At 31.8% G+C, this 23675-nt stretch overlaps 1 protein-coding gene across 1 annotated transcript; it reads left to right on the top strand.

Annotated features, from left to right (window-relative positions):
- The first annotated feature begins 30 nt into the window (after window positions 1-30).
- On the top strand, window positions 31-5515 carry LOC123291756 (probable cyclin-dependent serine/threonine-protein kinase DDB_G0292550). Its single transcript, XM_044872164.1, has 2 exons — window positions 31-808; window positions 3499-5515. The coding sequence occupies exons 1-2, from the start codon at window positions 218-220 to the stop codon at window positions 4669-4671; spliced, it is 1764 nt and encodes a 587-aa protein (XP_044728099.1). The 5' UTR covers window positions 31-217; the 3' UTR covers window positions 4672-5515.
- The last annotated feature ends 18160 nt before the right edge of the window (window positions 5516-23675 follow it).

The raw sequence follows: 23675 nt of genomic DNA, 5'->3' as shown, positions 1-23675 counted from the left end.
ATTTTCGTTTTTCATAAAAAGAGTAAAAATATTTAATAGTAAACTTAAATTGAGTGTTAATTTAATAATAACAAAAAAAAAAAAAGCATAACAGTGAATGGCATTAATTAATATTCAAGATATTTTACGTAAACAAAATGTGAGATTAATAAACAAATGTTAATATCTGAAGACAAAACGCCGAAAAACGAGGAACACCTAATAAGGTGCATCTATAATGTCGATTAATATTGTAGATGAGCCTAATCAAATCGTAATATCTGAAGACGAATCACTGCAGGACGTTGTATTCTTGCCGACTGACAAAAGAGAATCAAAAACACCAGAAGATGAATCTAATGAAAAGTCAAAAAATTCAACAAAATTAAGTCAAGATGAAGCTGATAAGAATAGTTCAAATTTTTTGGTATTAAAATCTATAAAATCTAAAAAACTTCAGGATGAAACTAAAATGATATTAAATACAAAAAATTCAACTGACGAGTCACAGCAAGTTAATGATGAGAGGTCGTTTAATTTTCTCGAATTACCTGATTCGGAAGAAACCTTCTATTCGAGTTCATCACCAAAAGAAACCGAAGTACAAAAAACATTTGAAGATCCGATGGTATTAATAAATACCCCTAGAAAGTGCCCCATTGCACAGGATGGAAAAGTATTATTTGTGCCGTTATTAACGAGCACCCAAAATATAGGAGCTGTCGAAGGTACTCAAACTGAAACACCATATTTGGAGCCAAGTAAATGTTTTGGGAGTTTATTTGTCAACTTTAATACACCAGCATTTGAAATTAATAACTTAATCGAGGTAATAAAACCGTAAAAACACCAAAAGAATTTAAAAGTACCCCTTTAAATTTACGCGCACTTACAAGTTCGTAATAACCACGTGCAAAAAAATTATGAAAATAGAGAAAAGTCAGCTAAACCAGGAGACTGGTGTTTTCTCCTTAAGTGTTGTATAGTGTGCTGTGTCCGTCATGCTATTCTCAGTTTCAAACAATCGATGCTTTGCCTGTAATACGTACTATGTAGTATAATTTATATATGGTCATCCGAAAAAACCCAAATGTACGTTGGGTGAGTAGCTATGCAGTCATTCTATATCGGTGGGTAACAACTACACTGTGTGCTGTGCCCGTCAAGTTATTGTCAGTTTCAAACAATAGATGCATTGTGGGCAGCACACAAGTATACAAGTTATACACACACATTACTAACAAGTGAAAGGTGCGTACGATAGGTTGCGTACTAAAAAAATAACGATGGCGTGATTTTCGATCACTAGATTTTATTCCTCACATTTTTTCATACCGGACGCCTTATATAAAGATCGATTTTTAAGGAGTAAACTCCAAAAACTAATGAATTTTATATTTTGAACTATTCTAAGCGTTTTTTGTTCTTTAGCATTTTTTCTCAATCCTCGCCGATTTTGAAATAAAAACGTCTCCAAAACAAATTCGTTATTTTGATGAAAATTTCATATTGATAAAATTAACGATTATTGTGTGGTTATAATCAAATATTTTATTCGAAACCAATTGGATCTTATATTTTTGACATTTCTAAACAATTTTTGTTTTATGATTTTTTCCACTTAATCTAACCGTATTCGAGATGTCGACGTTTTAAAAAAAAAACGTTTTTGTAGTCTAAAATTTTGTTATCAACAAGTTTGACGATTATCCAGTGATTTTAATCAAATATTTGCATTGAAAACCAACTGATTTTTGATTTTTGACTATTTTTAACACTTCTAGAAGATTAAGCACTAATTAATCAAGAAGCTAAAAAATCGACATTTTCATCGAAATCGATTTAATTTTTTGAAACAAATATATCTCGAAAACCGTCAGGCTGAGTAAAAAATGTCAAGACACAAAAAAAGTATTTAAAAGAGTCAAAAATCAGTTGGTTTTCAAATCAAATATTTGATCAAAATCCCTCGATAATCATCGAACTTGAAAACGGCGAGGTTAGGTGAAAAAAGCCATAAGACAAAAATTGTTTCAAAATGTTTAAAATACAAGAGCCAATTAGTTTTTTATCCTTTGAAAATTCACTACTGGAATTGTTAACAGAGTGAAAACCACGTCTCAAAGTAGATTGACAAGGATAATAAATGCCGAAGCATGGTCATAATACGCATGTCTTAATATACAACATAATATCCTGGCGCGTGTTTAAAATAAGATTATACCATTTTAAATAAAGTTAAAACAGTATATTTTGTACAAATTACCATTTTACCATTAAAAAAATTTTTTTTTATAGAATTAACACAAAATTATCTAACAATATTACTCGTTTGAACGTTAAAACAAAATAAATTTGTATGTGCAGTTGTGAATGTGAAATATAAACAGATAATTGATGTAGCTGATTCCGGTCATACGATCATGCACATTGAATACCATGCTTCGGTATTACGTGTTTCCCCGTCAGCTGTTTGAATATTGTATTTTTGTCTTTGTTAATTCTACTCTGTGAAGCCAAAATATACATACAGTAGAACTCCAATTATCCGAACTCCGACTATAAGAATCGCCGATTATCCGAATCACTTTCAGAAAAAAATTTGTCCAAAAAAAGTCTAAGTGCGCTATTATTCTTCCCTCCGCGAAGGCTTGTGACACGTCTGACCCTGGTTTTCAAATTCTCAATGACGATGAAATTGTTGAAAGTGTGAGAGAAGATGTTGAAGTGGAAGTGGAACTTTCTGCTGATGTTGAAGTAGACGCTGGACCATCAGCTAGTGAAGCATTTGCCGGCCTCGAGACTGCTTTGAAGTGGATGGAGCGTCAGCCCGAGTGTGACCACTTGCAACTGCTCACCGTCAAGCGAATGCGTGACCTGCCCGAAAACGGATGAAGACCGCAAAACAGCTTACATTGACGGAGATGTTTAAAAAACAATGATTTTTATTTCTAAACTTGTACATAAGTACATTTTATTTATATTTAAAACATGTGAAAATATCATGTTTCTTTCATTTAATTCAATAAAAAAATAGTGCAATATCAAAACGTAGCTTTTTTTCTCTCCAATGGCAATTTTTTTAAAAAAACTCCGATTATTCGAATATTTGATTATCCGAATGGGTCCCGGTCCCCATTAATTCGGATAATTGGAGTTCTACTGTACTTGGTATCGATGGGCTTATCTATTTAAAATATTTGATCTAAGTTTGTATCAAATATTTTATCAAAACCACACAATAATCGTTAAATTTGTCAATATCAAATTTTCATAAAAAAAAACCTTTTTTTTTGAACGCTTATATCTGTAAAACGGTTAGTATAATTTTTTATTCTATTTTCATGTTTTTTCAACACGATTGACTATTGCGAACTTTTAAACTTTCACACTTTCTGATTAAATTGACCTTTTCTACACTCTCAGTTGTTCGGTCGGTTCCATAAAATTCGGATTTGTACTTTTAAATTCCGACCTCAAATTCCTTATTTCCTCAACTAACCGTAAAAAATTTCACAGGAAAATCAACAAAAGAAAAATTTTGAAGATAAAAATGCTGATAAAGAAAATATTTTCGATACTTCATCTTTACAAGACGTCGAAGGAGAAGATTTAATAAATTATTTCTCAATTAAACGTCGAAAACCAAATACATCGGAGAAAAATAAAGATGCAAAAACATCTGAACATATTGGTGAAAAAAATGTTATAAATTTAGAAAAAACGCAATCGAAAAATACAAAATTAATTCGAGAAGAAAATACTAATTCGAACAATTTGAATCGAAATCAGCCGAAAAATAAAGAAGCAAAAACGAACATAGCCTTTGGAGATGATTTAAATGATGTTCCAATTAGAGGGCGAAAACCAAATACACCGAAGAAAAATAAAGATAGAAAAACTAGTGAAGTTATTGGAGAAAAAAAGGTGTTAAATGAAAGCACAAATTTGAACAATTTGGATCGAAATCAGCCAAAAAATAAAAAATCAACAACAAATAAAGTCCTTAAAGAAGAAATTGTAGTAAATTTACAAGAAATACAATCGAGTAATATAACATTAGCCCGAAAAGAGAGTAAAAATGCCAAAAATTTCGGTGGAAATCTATCGGAAAACACTCATAAGACAAAAGGACAAACAAAAGATAAAAAATTATCAAATAATATTCAAGCGACGAAATTGAAACAAACTGAAGATAGAAAGAGAAATTTTGAACAAACTGAAAATTTATGTGGGTCTAGCTTTAAGAAAGAAATATCAGGAAATTCGAAGATTATTATAAAACTTAATCCGGAATCAGAAAGTGGTGTAAAGGAAATTCATTATAATTTAAACAAGGGCGATGTTATCGAAGTTCAACCACTGACAGAAGAAGCTTCAGCGAGTACATTAAATAATGACTTTAATTTGATCCAAATCGAAAAGGCTTTTAACAATATCGAAAATCAATTGAATAATTTCGATAATAATGTAATACCAGGCCGAAGTGGAAAAAATCCCAACGAATTTGAATATCGACGTGTAAAATTTAAATGTTTAAATTGTCGACATTTGTGCTTACACAAGATCAAAAAACGTATCGGAAAATCCAAGCATATAGTTGTCTGCTCTTGTGGATGCAGAAATTTGATAAGATTTAATCCTGAAAATCAATTAGATTCAATTTCTAGAGTTACAAATTTGTTACAGTAACTTTATACATTACAGTTTTTATGATGTTGGCCCAATCGAAGTTTGTGATCTCGGGCGCCGAACGCAACTTTGTCAAAAATCGAAAAAAAACCATGAAAATTTCGGATTTTGGCGATAAAACCTTGCTACAATATGCGATTAGAATCGTCCCCGTAGATCTATTAGTTTCTGCGATAAATTCAAATTTATCTTTTGTTCGAACTTTGCAATTTTTTGCAATATTCTGTCGTTTTCAATGAATTTTAGCACCGAGCAACACTAGCACACTGCTTCGGAGGTAAGTGGAACTACCTCTCGCTAGAGTAGTTTGAGTGACATCTGAAATATTGCAAAAAATTGCGAAGAAGTTTGAACAGCTTTATTTTGGAAACTATTGGGTCTATAGGGACGATTCTAGTATCATATTGTTTCAAATGAAAAGAGACTTCGAAAACTAACCTTTTAGAGTTTTAACCGTCAAAATCATCATACTTAACTTTCGGGGTTTCTTTTCTATGGCCAATGCTCATACTGTGAAAACTCGTTAAAAGTCGAATGAAATTTAATTCTAACAATTATTAATTACGCAAAGCTTTGCTGAGATGCGGGATGGCAACCGATAGCAGGTTATATGCCATATTTAAAAAAAATTATTCTCTTAAAAATTATATTCATTTCATTCAGGGCTGTCAGATGGAATAATTGCATAAGAAACCAGAATAATTTATGTTAAAATATTTTACTAAAATGAATAAAAATGATTTATTTTAGTTATTTTCATATTCTACGTAATTTAAAGTGAGTAAAAATCAAAAATTATATAATAAGGTTTGATTCAGAATAATTTCAGTCACCATACGGAATAAAAAAGTTTGGGTAGCTCTAACTGATTTCATTAGAAAATTTCATTGGAGTATAGGTCGATCTAAGTGGGAATGTCTCATTTATAATTTATGACTGCTACTGTGTGATATTAATTTATTATATGTTAGAATTTATTGTTACATAATTTATTTTTGATAATAAAATTAAAAAATTATATTTGTTTGAGATTCTTAATTATTTAGCTACATGAGTGACAATAAAACTGTAATTCCTTTATAATCCATTGTATGTCTATGAAAGACAGGGTGTTAATGTTTATAAAGTATATATAATCTTCGAAACGAATTTGCGTCTTAACGGGTAGACAGCTGTGATGTTTACGAAAATATGTTTTAAACAAAAGTTGTTTATTTTTTTATAAAGAAAATTTTTTACATATAAACTTTTGTTCTATCTTTAACGGCTTAGAAGATAGGTCCTACGGACCCAAGACCCAATTGAACTATGTTGCTCATTTACGAACTCGACCTCACTTTTTACGTCTTAAGCACACTATAAAAATTTCAGCTTGATATCTTTTTTCGTTTTTGAGTAATCGAGATGACAGACGGACAGACGATAGACAGACATACGGAAATGGACTAATTAGGTGATTCTATGAACACCTAAACCAAAATTTTTTTCGTAGCATCAATATTTTTAAGCGTTACAAACTTGGGACCAAACTTAATATACTATGTATATTTCATATACATGGTATATGATCTATATTCGATATTATCTTTGTGGTTGGGCAGTATTTGTTTCGTCCTCCAGTACTTTTCTCAAATGCAAGCTCTGACTGCACAGATGCAATAAATCGTGGTTGCTTAAAACATCCTAGTGAGGCAGTATATCAACTTCTGAAAAAGCCAAAGAAGTTTGCACTAGCTAAGGAAAAGCATTATTTCAACTGCAGTTAAACACTCAATTATTTATCCTGAATGCCACAAAATGCGCGATAAATTTTTGTTAAAGATATAACGGTACAACCAAAGAACCAAAAGTTATTTTTAGTTCTCGAAGTGCATATAAGCGTAATTACTTCTGCAAACAATCTGGTTTTTAAAATTACAATACTAATTTCTATTTGTTCTCGGTATTAAGAATAATTTATATATCCATAAAATATAGAAATACTAGCTGACCCGGCGAACTTTGTTCCGCCTTAATGGCAATAAATAAGCAGTTTTTTTTTTTTTTATTTGAAAAAATACAAAAAAAAAAATAAAAGAATACATTAATCATTCATAATTATTTCTGTATTTTAGTACATAGGTTGCTCTTCATTTAAGTACCTTGTTATACACGACATTTTTATACCATGTATATATGAAATATACATAGCATTATAAGTTTAGTCCCAAGTTTGTAACGCCTAAAAATATTGATGCTACAAAAAAAAATTGGTATAGGTGTTCATAAAATCACCTAATTAATCCATTTCCGGTTGTCCGTCCGTCCGTCCGTCTGTGGTCACGATTACTCAAAAACGAAAAGAGATATCAAGCTGAAATTTACAGCGTGCTTAGGACGTAAAAAGTGAGGTCAAGTTCGTAAATGAGCAACATGGGTCAATTGGGTCATGGGTCCGTAGTAACCATCTTGTAAACCGTTAGAGATAGAATAAAAGTTTAAATGTAAAAAATGTTCCTTACAAAAAAATAAACAACTTTTGTTTGAAACATTTTTTTGTAAAGATTATTGTTTACTCGTGACAGCGCAAATTAGTTCAGAACATAATTGATATGTTATATATATATAACACATAGTATCAATTATTTGCATAGCAACAACATTGTTTATTTCAAACATATACGTCACTTATAAGATTGTATTATTTGTTTGTATATCCGTCTGTGGACACGATAACTCAAAAACGAAAAAAAAAAAACGAGCTGAAATTTTTACAGCGTACTCAGGACGTAAAAAGTGAGGTCGAGTTCGTAAATGAGCATCATAGGTCAATTGGGTCTTGGTTCCGTAGATCCATCTTGTAAACCGTTAGAGATAGAACAAAAGTTTAAATGTAAAAAATGTTCCTTATCAAAAAATAAACAACTTTTGCTTGAAACTTGAAATTTTTTCGTAAACATCACTGTTTACCCGTGAGGGCGCCAATTAGGCGGAAATTTTATAGTATGTACCATACTTGAATATCAGGTATGTATGTGTCACATGTATGTATGTGTAATGTGATAAAGAAATCAACACTGACTATGCATGGTATTTCAACAATTAATTCAGTCAATTGTTTGTTTTCACTTGTTTGTTTTATTATCAGGCGCAAAAACAAACAACGCAGATGGTGGCCAATAAGTTCATCATAGATGGCACCACCGCCGAAATAAATGTTAGTTCGATAAGTTTACCATAGATTGCGGCACCATCGAAATAAATGTTAGTTCAATATGTTTACCATAGATGGCACCACCATCGAAATAAATGTTAGTTCGATAAGTTTACCATAGATCGCGCCACCATCGAAATAAATGTTAGTTCAATATGTTTACTATAGATGGCACCACCACCGAAACCCAACCCAGTTATCAAGTCCCACGGGAATGCTGTCGAACGGGATAAAAAGTATCCTATGTCCTTCTCCTGGCTCTAAACTACCTCCCTGCCAATTTTCAGCTAAATAACACGACTTTGTTTTATATATATAGATTTATTATTATTATGGGAGTTAGCATGAAAGTACGGAAGCCTGAATGGCTCACAATCAATTTATGAGAAAGTGGCGCTACACTAGCTTATTTTTTTAAATGTGTACTACCCACAAGTATAAAGTCAACTTTTAAAAAGTCACTTGTTCACTTCAAGTTCACTTGTTCAACAAGAGCACTTGTGACTTGTGGCGTTATGGAAACGAACCTTTTTGAAGATGTCGGTATTTTGTCATATGCCGATTTCTACTTAAATGTCATAATAAACACTTTTAATAATACTTTTAAAGGATAGAAATTAGAAATGTGTAGATCCAAGAACAACATAAACAATTAAAGCATATATTATATTTTTTAAATAATACTAAAGAAAATTTTGAACTAACTACATAAGACAAATTATAAACATTATCATATTATTATTAAATCCAGACAAATAATTATTAATAATTACAGACAGTTTCAGTAGCGTCTAATTAAAGATTCGTTTCCATAATACCACAAGTCACAAGTGCATTTGTTGAAAGTGAACTAGTTGCTTTTTAAAAGTTGGTTTTATACTTGTGGGTAGTACACCTTTAAAAACTAGTGTAGCGCCACTTTCTCATAAATTGATTGGGAGCCATTCAGGCTTCCGTATGAAAGTACTTTAGTTGACAGTTAATATGTCAAACGCTGGACACATGCTTTGCAGGATTAGAATACCATCCTTTTGTATTATCTTATGTTTATGGTTTATTGCGACAAAGGTTACAAAATATGAACACGAAAATTTGGACAGAATCTACAAAAATAGAAAATATTAATGATGTAAATAATTACTTGTTTGTCGATGTAAAAAACATTAAATTTGAAGAAGAATTAAATAAGGAAATTAAAATAAAAGATGAAGTTTTAGAAGAAAGTGAGGAAAGTCAAATGGAACATGGAAATGAACTTAAAGACCATATACTGATAGAACAAGAGGAAGTTAAAAAAGAAATAGTGGAAGAAAGTGTTAAAAAAGAAGAACAATTGTTCAACGATAATTATGAAGATATTAAACTTGAACAGCCGCCATTACATACTGAACACATAATTAAAGATGAAAATGATTTAAAACAGCAACGGGATGACAATGAAGACAAACGTTTTTCACGCAGTGATTGTAATAAAACATTTATTCGTCAAAGTAAATTAATTGTACAGAAACGAATTCACACGGGAGAAAGGCGTTTTTCGTGCGAGGTTTGTAATAAAACATTTTCCATGCAAAGTCATTTAACAGTTCACAATCGAATTCATACTGGAGAAAATCCTTACTCATGTGATATTTGTGAAAAAGTATTTAAACAGATATCTAGTTTGATTAAACATAAATATGTCCATACTAGAGAAAAGCCATTTTCATGTGAAATTTGTAATAAAACATTCGCACAAAAAAATAATTTAATTGTACACAAACGAACTCATACGGACGAACGGCATTTTTCATGCGAGATTTGTAATAAAACATTTACGCAAAAAAATCAGTTAATTGTACACAAACGAATTCATACTGGAGAAAAGCCATTTTCATGCGAAATTTGTAATAAAACATTTACGACACAAGGTCATTTAAGAATTCACAATCGAATTCATACTGGAGAAAGGCCTTTTTCATGCGATGTTTGTAATAAAACATTTATTCAAAAAGGTGATTTAATTAAGCATAAACGCATCCACGATGGAGAGAGGCCTTTTTCATGTGAAGTTTGTGATAAAAAATTTACGCAGAAATGTGATTTAATTCGGCATAAACGAATTCATGATGGGGAAAGGCCTTTTTCTTGCGAGATTTGTAATAAAACATTTACCACGCAAGGTAATTTAACAGTGCACAATCGAAATCATACTGGTTTTTCTAAACTATAAATTCATACGCCAGTGACGTAAACACATCGATTTTAGCAACGATACAACAAGGAGGAGTGATAAAATAACATGTAGAATGATAAATGGTTTGTTTCTAAACTTGCTTTCAATATATTATAACGTAATTTTTCATAGAAACAAGCTGAAAAATGTGTATTTAGCGTGATTTCGATTGCCTCACTACCTCAACGGGTCTAAATACAGCAATACCGTTTTTTTTATTCAAAAATATATAATTTTTTTTACTAATAATTAATAAACAAATGGAATTATTAATTTAAAAAAAAATTACTTAACGGTTAAAAATAGTTTAGATGAAATATTCTTTTATTTATATATCAATTTGTGACAAAAAAAAATATTCTATTCGCACTGGATAAAAACCATTTTTATGTAAAGTTTTTAATAAACATATTTAATCACAAAATTTATGTATTATTTCTTCAGCATTTTTTTTTTCCTGTCCATACCTTATCTTCCTTCAGGGTCGAAACTATAACTTAAAAGGGGCCCGTAACAAAATCGAATTTGGGAGTAAGTAAGTGTTTTCACCCGAAAACACAAGTCGGTATTTGTAATGAGAAATTTATTGGTCTGTAAATTTTTTCGTGCTAATTCCCAATAAAAACAATAAAATGAAAAAAAACATCCTATATTGGAAATTTTTCGAATTTCCCAAAAAATTTTCATCGATGTTATTTGGAAAAACATTCTAAGCAAACAAAAAAAAAAAAAAGCTAAAATATTATTTTTAAATTATCCATAGTTTTACTTGCTTTTCATAGATGGCACTCTATATATTAAACAAAGAATACAGAATAACAGCGGTAGGTAAACAAGTTTGGTCCTAATTGATCAAATCCTGTTGATGTGTAATAAATTAAATAATTTATTAAAAATGAATATTTATTTTATTATTTAAGATAAAAATACAAGAATACTAAGAATATATATCAGTATAAATGTAGTATTTAAATACTGCAATCATAAATGACACTGTATAGTTTTTCGCCAATATTTCATAAACAATTAATATTTATGAAAATTAAAAAAAAGCTTAATGAGGAGAAAATTTCCAATAAAAACTCCCTGTCCCGGAAGTCTATCTCTATTCTTTATAATTTTAATTTTAACACAGAAAATACGCCTTTTTGCATTTTTAGATTAGCGTCAAAAACTAATATCTCACACTAAATAATTTTTTTAGGTATTCAACATTAATTTAAAAATTTGTAAAAATTATTGTGTATTCTGAATACGTTAAAGAATTTATTACCGTTATTAGGGTATTTGAAAAAAGTTAAAATTTATGTAAAAATATACTTAAATATTCTGATTTCGAGTCATACAAGTACATTTTTCTTTTATAATATTAAAATTAAAAATCGTAATTTTTAAACTTTATATATGACGTGACCTAAAACGCGGGCAAGCCCTGATGTAATGTCATATCGGTATGAAACATAGACCATCAGTTAGTTCAGTGTCGACAGTTGGGTATATTATATCCATTGATAATATAATTAATTATATTTATTATAATTAGTTGTCTACGGATATACCTGTCCCCGTTTTTGACAGTTTAATAATGGTTTAAAATTTAATTTAATTTTTTGGCAAGAAAGCGTGTGTATTTTTCCGAAATAAATTTTCGGTGGCTTTTTATTAGCAAAATCAAGATTTTGAGGTACTTTTTCAAATATAATAGAATACCCTAATAGGGTAAACTAAAAAAAAATATTTATATATTGGGCGTATGATTTAACATTTTTTATGAACTTTTTGTTTACTTAAAAAGTTATTATAAATAAAGTATTAGAATTTTTTTAAATCTTTTGACGTGATGTTGTAAAGTATATAATATAAGAATGGGATCTACGAAAACAATAAATTTTAGGCCAATTACTTATTTAAACAATAGTTTATGAAATATTGGCGAAAAATTAAATACATTTTTTTTAATAGTTTATAATTTTTGCTTTTTTTTTATGTGCTAAAAAACGTCTACGGTACATTTTTCTATATATCATTCCGAATAGGCTTTTTCATCATGTCATGAGCGCAAGTGCAGAGTTTATTTTTTCGCACTGACAGCAATAAGTAGGACTAAGATAGAAGATATTTGTTTTGACATTTTATCACATTTTTTATAAATCATTTTGTACGAAACAAATGTGAATCGTGATTTTAAAATGAAAAGCCCTATCTAACGAGCTATCGCACATATTTTTACGAGAATTATCTCTATTTTTCACAATAGGGTATTTCACTATTTTTGAAAAAGTATTTCAAAATGTTGATTTTGCTAATAAAAAGCCATCAAAAATTTATTTCGGAAAAATACACACGCTTTCTTACCAAAAAATTAAATTAAATTTTAAACCTTTTTTAAACTGTCAAAAACGCGGGAATCCAATTTGGTGATGTAATATCTGTAGCATTATACGAAATAACACAGTTTGACAGATATATCCATAGACAACTAATTATAATAAATATAAATATTTATTATCAATGGATGTATTATACCCAGCTGTCTACACTAAACTAACTGATGGTCTATGGTTCATACCGATATGACATCACATCAGGGCTTGCCCGCGTTTTAGGTCACGTCATATATAAAGTTTAAAAATTACGATTTTTAATTTTAATATTATACAAGAAAAATGTACTTTTATGACTCGAAATCAGAATAATTAAGTATATTTTTACATAAATTTTAACTTTTTTCAAATTTCATGATTTATTTTTGACTAACGATAATACCCTATTTTCAACTTGTCGACTAGACTAGAACTGTTTTATAAAAAAACTGATTCAGCAATCCATCTGCAACATATATATGTATATTGTTTTGTTGTATTATTGAATAACACAGAACACAGAACAGAATAGACAAGTACCACCAGATAGTTAGTACCTAACACTGCTGCATACTCTTTTGAACCTAAACAATACAACATTTGTTATGGAATAGTCGTGATTTCCTCTCGACTTGTACCGATTCGATCTCATCTCATCTCATGTGATACAATGTCCCTACTATACATGTGTCCCTGGATTCATGTCACCACTAATACTACTATACTATAACCGTTACGGAGTATAGCTCTGCATACATACATACATACTTACACGTACAACCATATAAATCAACTCACTATATCCAGAGTGTATCATAAGTTATGACAAATCTTTGGTGAATAAATTCGTTAAGTTAAAATGAAAAGCCCCTAGAAATTTTTGGAAAAGAGATATTGAGTTGAAATTTTTATAGTGTGCCTAAGTTTTATAAAAAGTGAAAAATTGGAACCCATCTTGTTAACCGTAAATGTGTATTTTCATGATGACGCTTGACGCTGAATTTGAGCGTCAAATTAGGCCACGTGACCAATTTAGATTGTGCTGCCATCTGGATGGGGGAAAAAAACTTCAGCAGCGGCAAATCGTAAAAAGCTAATCATGTTTAGCTTTTTACGATTTGGCACTGCTGAAGATTTTTTTTTTCATAATGGTGACAGAACGGCCAGAACTGACTTTGTATTATAGAAAAGTATATCATATTTTTTTAATCAGGATTAATTTTGAGAGTATTGGATAAATAAAGATTGCCATTTCCAAAGAATTTCTTTTGAACAATTGATAATCATATTCACCACTCGTTATGAATATAGGTGTTAATCATTATCATGTCTTATTAAAAATGAGTTTATGGATTAATAAATTTTTTTTGTTTTTTGTCGCCCCTTTTGTCGTCACAATTTGACGCTGGATATAGTTCTTTTCTTTTCAGTTAGATGGATTCCTAATTTGACCCTCAAAGCCAGCGTCAAGCGTCATCATGTAATTATATCTTTAGGATAGAACAAAAATTTTAATGTAAAAATATTTCTTATTTATGAATTAATTAACGGTTATAATTTGGAAAAATTTTTTTATTAATATTAGGGAAAACGAGATTTCCCATGTGGAAAAAATCTCTATCAAAATTGAAAATAAGTTCGAATAACAGTTCTTAAATGATTACTTTTTCTTAAAAAGTTTGAAAAAGCCTTATAAACTCGTAATAAATTTTAATTTGACGTAAAAAGTAATTCCAAGATTTCGGACTCTTCCAGAAGAGTTATTCAAAGTTAATGCAGCATAGATACAAGTTTTTACTCCTCTCGCTAATGGTAGGTATGTTGAAATATAAGGTAGGTATATGTAATTTTGTAATTCTGTAATTTATTATTTATAATATGAAATAAAGAATCTTTTACTTCTACTATATTTAATATAGATTACACCGAATCAGTTGTAATCGACATCATTTGACAAACGATATCGTTGCCTGAAAAGCAACATACGTTACATATTAATCACGTAACATATTTTTATGTAGACTTAGTTTTCGAAATAAAAATTCTTGAAAAAGGCCGTAAGTTGGACGGATAAGCCGTCCCTAAAACTAGACCGTAAAGAAAAATATTCACAATTTAGATTACAGCGAATCAGTTTTAATCGACATCATGTGAACTACGATATCGTTTCCTGAAAGCACCGTACGCGGGGTCAAATTGGCCCAGTTTGTTGATGGCTGGCCACCATCCAGCAGTACATGCGAGATGAGAGTAGTCAAATTTGTACTAGATGAAGATGATCCAAAATTAGAAGGAAGTAATAATAATAAAAAAGAGGAGAGGGCATTGGGCTCGTCATCATGCGACATCTGTACACCGTTGGCTGGCAACCAGGCTGGAGTATTCTCCAAGATATGTGGAAGAAATTCTATAAATTTTAGTGGTGAATTGAATAATTTTGTCTTTGACGCCGCGCACTTTAGTAGATACTAATACACCAAAAGCGAACCCATTCAAAAGAAGTACCTTAACTAAAACATCCCCTAGGAATTCACCGGATACTGAAGATACATTGAACACACCACAAACAGGAGAAATTAGCGAATATGGATAAAAAAGGAAAAGATATGTTGATGAGTATAGCGCCAAAAACATCCAGCAAAAAGTATCTATCGGGGCAATGACACTCTAAGCAAAATGGTTAAGATGGTGGAGAGACTGTGCAAGAGTGTAAGTGATAGCACGGACATTTGAAAGAGCTAATTAGGTAAGCTCGGCACAGATTTGGATCGATAGAAGAGATATCTGAAGAAGTCAGTAAATCAACGTAAGCACGCAAACAGAAATCTATAATTCTAAAATTCAAATGTGAACTCAACGTGACGTCCAAGACTACGTGCGATGTCAGTACATAGACTGGGGGACGAGAAAGACAAAGTGCTATAAGAGTTGAAAGCACTTATGAAAGGGCTAGACCAAAATAAATTAATCCTGGAGATGGCAAGTAACTGACCAGGAGCAGCATTTACTAGAACAACCACAATAAAAGAAGGAATGTACCCTGAAACTATGAAACAAAAGGATATGATCATCCTGACAGAAGTCCCAAATATACTCAACGATGCTGAGAGGGAAAATGGGCGCGGAAAAATACAACCTGAAGTACAACGTATCTTGAAAAATCGAGTCATTGAAGCAGGGGAGATAGTCAACATCACGTCAAAAGCGACTGTGTTTACTGAAGAAAAAACCGAAGCAGAGCCAGAGGTAAATACTTACATAGCTGCAGTAAACTCAAGCCCTGAGAAAGAGAAAATCACGTTGGATATACTAAATTGCTTAAAAAAGCTACAGGCGAAGATTGGGGAGAATAAAACCGATGATAAAACCTGTAAATTTTACTTTGGGGCAACGAGCACGAAGTTGGAGACACTTCTCAGAAAAATTCTGGAGTACCTTGGACATAGAGAAGACATGCACTTCATCCTGTAGGTACACAAGTGCCAAGATACATGCAAAAGCTCAGAGCGTAAAGATAAATGGCCCAAAAGGTGACGAAAGTCAAGCGGCTGCTGGAAATAATACCGAGGATACAGGCGAATGGAAAAGAGTAGGGGGAAAAAGCAGAAAGAGAAAAGTAAACACTGTATTAATTACACCGAATGATGGAACAGCCTATGCTGACATCCTACAAAACATGAAAAAGGAAATAGACCCACAAAGGTGTGGAGTGCAGATACGGCGTGTAGTAAATACAAAGAAAGGCGAAGTGGCTATTAAAGTTACTGAAATAGCCAAGGATGGGCTGGAAACCTTTAGCAAACAATTGGGAGAAAAAGTCGACAACGTGGCAAAAGCGGCATTTCAGACACAATTAGAAATAATCGTTATTAGAGACATTGATGACACTGTTACCGAGGACGACTTAAAAACAGCAATTGAAGAAAAGATCGGTGTAAATGTCCCGTATGAATTGAAAATAATGAAAAGAAAGAGTGGTACCATTTATAATCATGCATACCTTTTCATTTATATTTACGCAGTAAGCAAATTGCTGAAATATAGGAGAATTAGAGCTGGATGGAGTAGCTGCCGTATTGAAAGGAAAGTATCGCCACTGCGTTGCTGTAACTACTGTAAATATGGATACACTGCAAAGGAATGCAAGAATGTATCAAAGAAAAATGTGTGCTGGAAATGTGGGGAACTAGACCACAGGGCTCGGCATGTGTTAATGAGGAACAATTTTACCGCACCATTTTACCGCAAAATGGTGGAGGTATTTAGGAGAGAGGGGCAGAAGCACACAAAAGTTAATGAGTAGTAACATCAGAATTCTTCAATGTAATGCATATAGGCGTAGAGCGGCCATGGCACTTTTGGATGACTCGGTTAAAAGAATAGGAATAGATCTCCTAATTGTGGCCGAACCAAATACAAAATTGTGTAACTCTCTCATCTGGAGGATGAACAAAAACCAATGTGTTGGTATCAAGATAATAACAAGAAAGTCGAAGGTAGTGCAAGTAGATAACAGCTTTGATGGTTTTGTGATCGTAGAGTTGCAAATTGCCATGATCTATGGATGCTATATCTACCCCAATTCGAGTATACCAGAGTTTGTCGAATTTCTAGATGATCTGGAACAATCTATCAGAAAGCAAGTTAAAGATTGTATTATTGCTGGAGATTTTAATTCTAAAGCAGAACTATGGGGCGAGGAGGTATCTGACAACAGAGGAAAAATACTTACCGACTGGATTGCGTTTCTGAACTAGATAGTCCATAATACAGGCGAAGAACCTACTTTTATCTGCGGGGATTATGACTCAAGAATTGATATAACTTTAAGTGCGGAGCGAATAGCAAAATACGTTAAAAACTCCTGCGTATTAGCGGATGAAACCTTGAGTGAGCATCAATACATTCTATACGAGCTGCACGAAAAAAGTAGATCACATGTCAGCTCCGACGGAAAGATTGTTGGGTTGGAAAACCGGAGATCTTTCCATATACTCGGAAGTAATGGCTGATAAAATTAGAACTAAAGAGCGCTAACATCACTCCTGGTCTGCAGAAAATTTTGTTGATATGTGCATCACAACCTGCAAAAGAATATAGCCTATCTATGAAAACGTCACGTGGTAACCGATAACCAAACTACTGGTGGAATCAAGGTCTTGCTGAACTGCGGAAAATTTGTCTCAAAAAAAGGTGGATATTCAAGGGCGGTACAATGACGCAAGAAAAGTGTTCAAAACATTCATCGTCAAAGCCGAAAAAAGAAGCATGGAAAGTGATATAAGTAGACAAAGATGTGTGGGGAACAGGATACCGGATTGTAATGGGTAAATTTCACCAACCCGAATTGCACCTCACGCAAGAAAATCTACTCAAGATAGCAGAAGCCCTGTTCCCACAAGGGCTTCCAAAAGAAAATATTAATCTGGAAATAGTTGAAGAATTGCAGGAACTCACAGGCGAAGAATTAACTGAGGGAATAAAGAAACTTAAATCTGGAAAAGCCCCTGGTCCAGACTTGTTTGCTCCGGAGATAGTAAAAGCTACTGCTCTAGCACATAAGAAAATTTTGTTGAGTATATTTAACCAGCTGCTTAAGGAGGGACTGTTTCCCCAAATTTGGAAGAGAGCAAAACTTGTTCTGATCTCAAAAGAAATCAAGGGCCTACAGGAAACAAAGTATAGACCCCTTTCCCCGTTAAGTGTATTTGGAAAGACTGAACATCTAATTTCAAGTAGATTAACGGACTACCTTAAAAGACGGTTAAAGCGCTTGACCACGTAGTCTCTATAGTTCAAGCCATTAGGAAGAAAGCCTTTAACAACGGGGAATTTTGTTTATTAGTTACACTAGACATTAAGAATGCTTTTGACTCGGTACCACGGATGGTAATTATGTCTGAACTGCGAAGAAAGCGAGGACCTCTTTACTTGGTAAAGATTCTGGACAACTATCTTGCTGATAGAACGTTAATAGTGGGCGAAAAAACTATTAACATAACGTCGGGTGTTCCGCAAGGCTCCGTGCTTGGTCCAATACTGTGGAACGTGGCCTACCATAGTGTGCTGGATACTGAGGTGTCAAGGTCAGTATAGACCTTTTTCATGAAATACAGAAATGCTTTTTGATAATATTTTATGAAAATATAGGTCGAGTAGAGCCTGTAACTCAAAAATTACGCATTTTTAACAATAAAAACTCTATGAAAAACCTACTGCTATCGCTAATGTTATTCAAGCGGTAAAGAGAAAAAAGATAAAAATTGCATCAGGAGACTTACAATGGTTCATCTTAATACGGATGGGACAGATTGCCACAAAAGAGCAAATAAAATACCTAGCAGTTATATTTGAAAGAGGTTGTCGTATGAAGAGTCTGATCCAAGCATGCGCAATAGAGGCGGAGAAGGCAGCCATGAAACTGCAAGGAATTATGCCACGTTTCGGTTGAGCAAAAACCTCGTCAAGAAAGATTTTTGGTGCTGTGACCCATTCTATTATGCTAAATGCATATCTAGTTTTGGGCCATGAACTGTCAATCAAGTGCAACCTCAAGATACTGGAGAAAGTGCAACAAAGGCTTGAACTCCGGGTTTGTTCTGGTTTTAGGACTATTTCGACGGAGGCAGCTCTTGTACTACCAGGTTCAGCACGGTACAGTGGAACCACCGATGAGGTTGGTAATAATTGCAGAGAATGATGGCAGGAAAGGTGGGTGGCAAATATTTGACCACAATTCTGATATATGCGGGCAAAGCCATCCATACTTCTTCCTTTTCTATCATCTTGCTAACCATGTTATCTGGTGCTGTAGCTCCAATCTGGTCAACTAACTTCATTCTATGACATTGAAATTGCTTACAGTAAAACAGTGCATGTTCAGCGGAGTCAGGTTCTTCGCACAATCCACACACATTAATTTTCATGAAAATCGTTTGAACCGTTTCCGAGATAACAAACAAATAGAGACCTTTCTTAAAATTTAATTTATTAAAAATAATGCAAGCCCTAACATTAAACACTCTCTAAACAGGGTATTTCAATAATTAACTCGGTCAATTGGTTGTTTTCACTTTTTAAGCCTGCTTATGACTGCCATATATATTAAGTGTTTGACATCGCGATAATGATTTTCCCAATAGAATGAATTGTTTTCTCATGTGAGACAATTTTTTGAACGGTTAGTGTAGTACTTTCTACCACACCTATTCCATCCTTTTTCTCCAATCCTCTATCCTATCGTATCCTCTATATTATTATATGGCATCATACAACCCAACATCCAGTTGATAAGGAACAGGAACACTGTCGAGTCGAGTCGAGTCCAACTCTTCTCTATCAAATCTTTTTATAATAATACAAAATACAGTGAGAGCATAATAATTTTCATATTTTTTTTTTAAATATAAAAAAGTAAGTTTTGTATATAAAATAACAAATTCAATGTTTTTATTTTTCTCAAATAAAAGTTAAAAAAAAATCCTCCTATTTTTTTTAGTGTGTGCATTTTTTAAATGTCTTTTCTGTATATATGTTCTCAAAAAAAACACACCTTGCCCAAACTCAATCAACCTCCCCCCCCCCCTTTATTTCTATGGTCATAAATCGTTCCTTTTCATTTTAACTGTTTAATAAATGTTGCTACTTGTTTATTATATATATGTTTGAAATCTTGCATTATGGTTCATCCCAAATTTAACCCCCACCCCCTGTCTTTCACTTCCGCCGTCATGCTCCGTTTATATTTAGTTTTAAATGTTGGATGATATTTTATTAGATGAAAATTCAAGAAAAAAAAAAACATTTTTATTTTATTTTTGTAGATGGCTTAAAATTTTTTAGTGGAGTGCTATGTTAGGTATTTTAGTACCGACTGAGAATTTTCATATTATTAACCCATCCGGTATTTCGAGACGATAATTAGCAGAAAAATGGTTGTTTTTAAGAAAAAAAAACAACTTTGGATAAAAAATACTTTTTATTTTTTCCGCACAAATATCTCGAAAGATGTAATGCAAATTAGCATGCACAATTTTAACATGAAAACTGACAACCAAGCGAAAGGTTTTTTGGGACAAAAATTCGAAAAAGCGCAAATAATTTTTGAGTGATTTGTGCGTGAAAATTTGCTTTAGTTTTCCTACGTAAAATCAAAGAGTAATGCATTAAAAAATTGTTTCTAATTTTCAGGACCGTTAGAAACATGTTTTACGATTTTAGTATGGTTTTTATGCATTTCCAACCCCCCCCCCCCTCTCCACAAATTGTTTAGGTTTTCTTTAGTTAGGTATTTGCAAATGTCTTTCACTAACTTCTCCACTCAGACGAATAATTTTGGCGAAAATATAAAAAAAATTCAATTTTGAAACACAGAACAAACATTGTTAAAATTGCAATGAAAATTCGATTCCGCGATGCAAATAATCATACAAATAGCTAAAATTCGATGGTTACAGTTATAGTCGCATCAATGAATGATTTTTATTCGGAAGTCCTCAATAACAGCTCCGATTTTTATGATTTTTTTTCAAAATGATTCTTTTTGTATATTATTTAAAATCAGAAACATTTAAGAGTGGGGAAATAATTCAGAGAGGGAATAGGCAATGTCGAGACTGATATATCGACGCTCAGCCTAAATCGCTGATGATAGAAGTTCCAATTTCGAGAAGATATTGATTTTATACAGTATAGGTGTCACATAAGAAAGAATTTTGCGTATTAAATAGTGAACAAAAGGGACGTTAAGAGAATTGAAGGCTATAACGTGGATAACTGCTAGTTATTTATATTGTTTAAACAATATTTGTGCAACTTATATAAATAATTCACTCTTGCTCTTTTTCCCACAAAAAAATGTGGGAAATAACAATAAAATTGAATTTTTACTTATGCTGCAGAACCCTAACTTTTTTTAAATCGGTTAAGTAGTGAACTCAAAATGACGGTTTCACTTTTTAATGAATTTTTACTATTGGTGCGGAACCTTAATTTTTTTGAAAATAAAATATAGCCCATTTTACTTGCTGATATGGCAGCATTCTAAAGGTGAAATAATTTTTAAAATTGGTTAAGTAGAAAACTTAATTTTGTTTGTATATATTTTCAAACAAACTTTCGTCCCCTATTTCACCCACTAAGGGGATGAATTTCGAAAAATCCTTTCTTATGTGACACCTATACTGTATAAAATCAATATCTTCTCGAAATTTCAAACTTCTATCATTAGCGATTTAGGCTTGGCGTCGATATATCAGTCTCGACATTGCCTATTCCCACTCCGGATTATTTCTCCCCTCTGAAATGTTTCTGATTTTAAATAATAAACAAAAAGAATCATTTTGAAAAAAAATCATAAAAATCGGAGCTGTTATTGAGGACTCCCGATTAAAAAACATTCATTGATGCGACTATCCGGTTACAACAAACAATTTTGGATTAAAATTACCAAGCGTTACGAGATGAAACACATTTGACCAGCTTTTTTTATGCATACATTGATGTGTTTTATCTTTATATCTGCATAAAATAAAAAAAACAATTAAAATTTAGCTAAATATAGAATGAACAATAGGTACTTCGAATACAATAACATACTCCAAGAAAATAAGACATTTAGTTACTTACACAAATGCTTGAAAGTCGATAAATAAATTTAATCTAGAAAAACGCTTCAAACGAAAAATGATATTTTCAAAAGGACACAATATATACAAATTTTTTTACCGAATAGTTTATTTTTTTTAACCGAATAGTTTAGAGTTAGACAGTAATTGATAACCAAAATATAGCTTTTTGTGCATTTTATACCATGTATATATGAAATATACATAGTATATTAAGTTTCGTCCAAAGTTTGTAACGCTTAAAAATATTGATGCTACGAAAAAAATTTTGGTATAGGTGTTCATAGAATCACCTAATTAATCCATTTCCGGTTGTCCGTCCGTCCGTCTGTGGACACGATAACTCAAAAACGAAAAAAGATATCGAGCTTAAATTTTTACAGTGTACTCAGGACGTAAAAAGTGAGGTCAAGTTCGTAAATGACCATCATAGGTCAATTGGGTCTTGGGTCCGTAGGACCCATCTTGTAAACCGTTAGAGATAGAACGAAAGTTTAAATGTAAAAAATGTTCCTTATAAAAAAATAAAAAACTTTTGTTTGAAACATTTTTTTGTAAACATCACTGTTTACCCACGAGGGCGTTAAATAGGTGCAAATTTAATAGTATGTATTAATATAGGAATATCAGTTGTGTGTGTTGTGTATTTAAAAGTGAATATCTTTTGTTATTTACGTGACGTCAAAAAAACAAACGATTGTGCATGAACACTGTCTATACGATTGCGCATCAACACTGTCTATACATGGTATTTCAACAATTAACTCAGTCAATTGTTTGTTTTCACTTGTTATCATTCAATTTGAACAAAAATGGTCTTTATAGAAAAACAAATCACTTTTATTGGATTTATTAGAAAATTTTTTTTGAAGAATGCGTCGATTTCGCAGAAACAATTATACGAAATAATATTTTGATACAAAAGAAAAAAAAAATTGGGAATAACTTATCAGTCCGTTTTTGCCTAAACTGTAGGGTTTGCGGAAAAATGTTTCGAACAAAAAATGTCACTTTTTTAATCAATAACAACTTTCTAATTTAAAGTTTTCATCTACCGATTACCGCAGTTATGGAGTAGAGCTTAAAAACCTATTGTAATGTATGCTTAACATAAAGAGATGATACCCTGTATATAGACGAGTTTTTTCATTCAAAAAGTTTTAAAATTTAGCCAATTTTTTTACACAAATATGTTAAATATTGTATAAAAAAAATGTCTAAAAATGATTCAAGTGCACACATTTTTATCAAAAAAACATAGCTGCAAAAAGGGCTTAAATACTTGTTACAGTTTTTTGTTGCATCATTTTCTTTTCAAAAATTCATTTTTGTGTTAGTTATTTACGATATAAACATCAACTCTGTTATTTGAAGTTTTGTTTTCTTACTATTTATTACGTTAACGAAAAAATATTTCCAAGTTGTGTGTAATTTAATAAAGAACATTTTTTTAAAGAATTTTGCAAGCCAAGGTTAAATTTACGACTTATGTACGGTGCCCTCTTCAAGTAGAACTAATTTTACTTGGGAAATTTTTTCCATTAACCCTTCGATGAAGAAATTTTCAGTTGGATTGTTAATAATGGGACACCTAGTATATTTCATAT

This window comes from Chrysoperla carnea, chromosome 2, assembly GCF_905475395.1.
Source record: "Chrysoperla carnea chromosome 2, inChrCarn1.1, whole genome shotgun sequence".
Taxonomy (NCBI): Eukaryota; Metazoa; Arthropoda; class Insecta; order Neuroptera; family Chrysopidae; genus Chrysoperla; species Chrysoperla carnea.
Note: the sequence above shows the minus strand (reverse complement) of the source record. Positions and strands in the feature narration are given on the sequence as shown.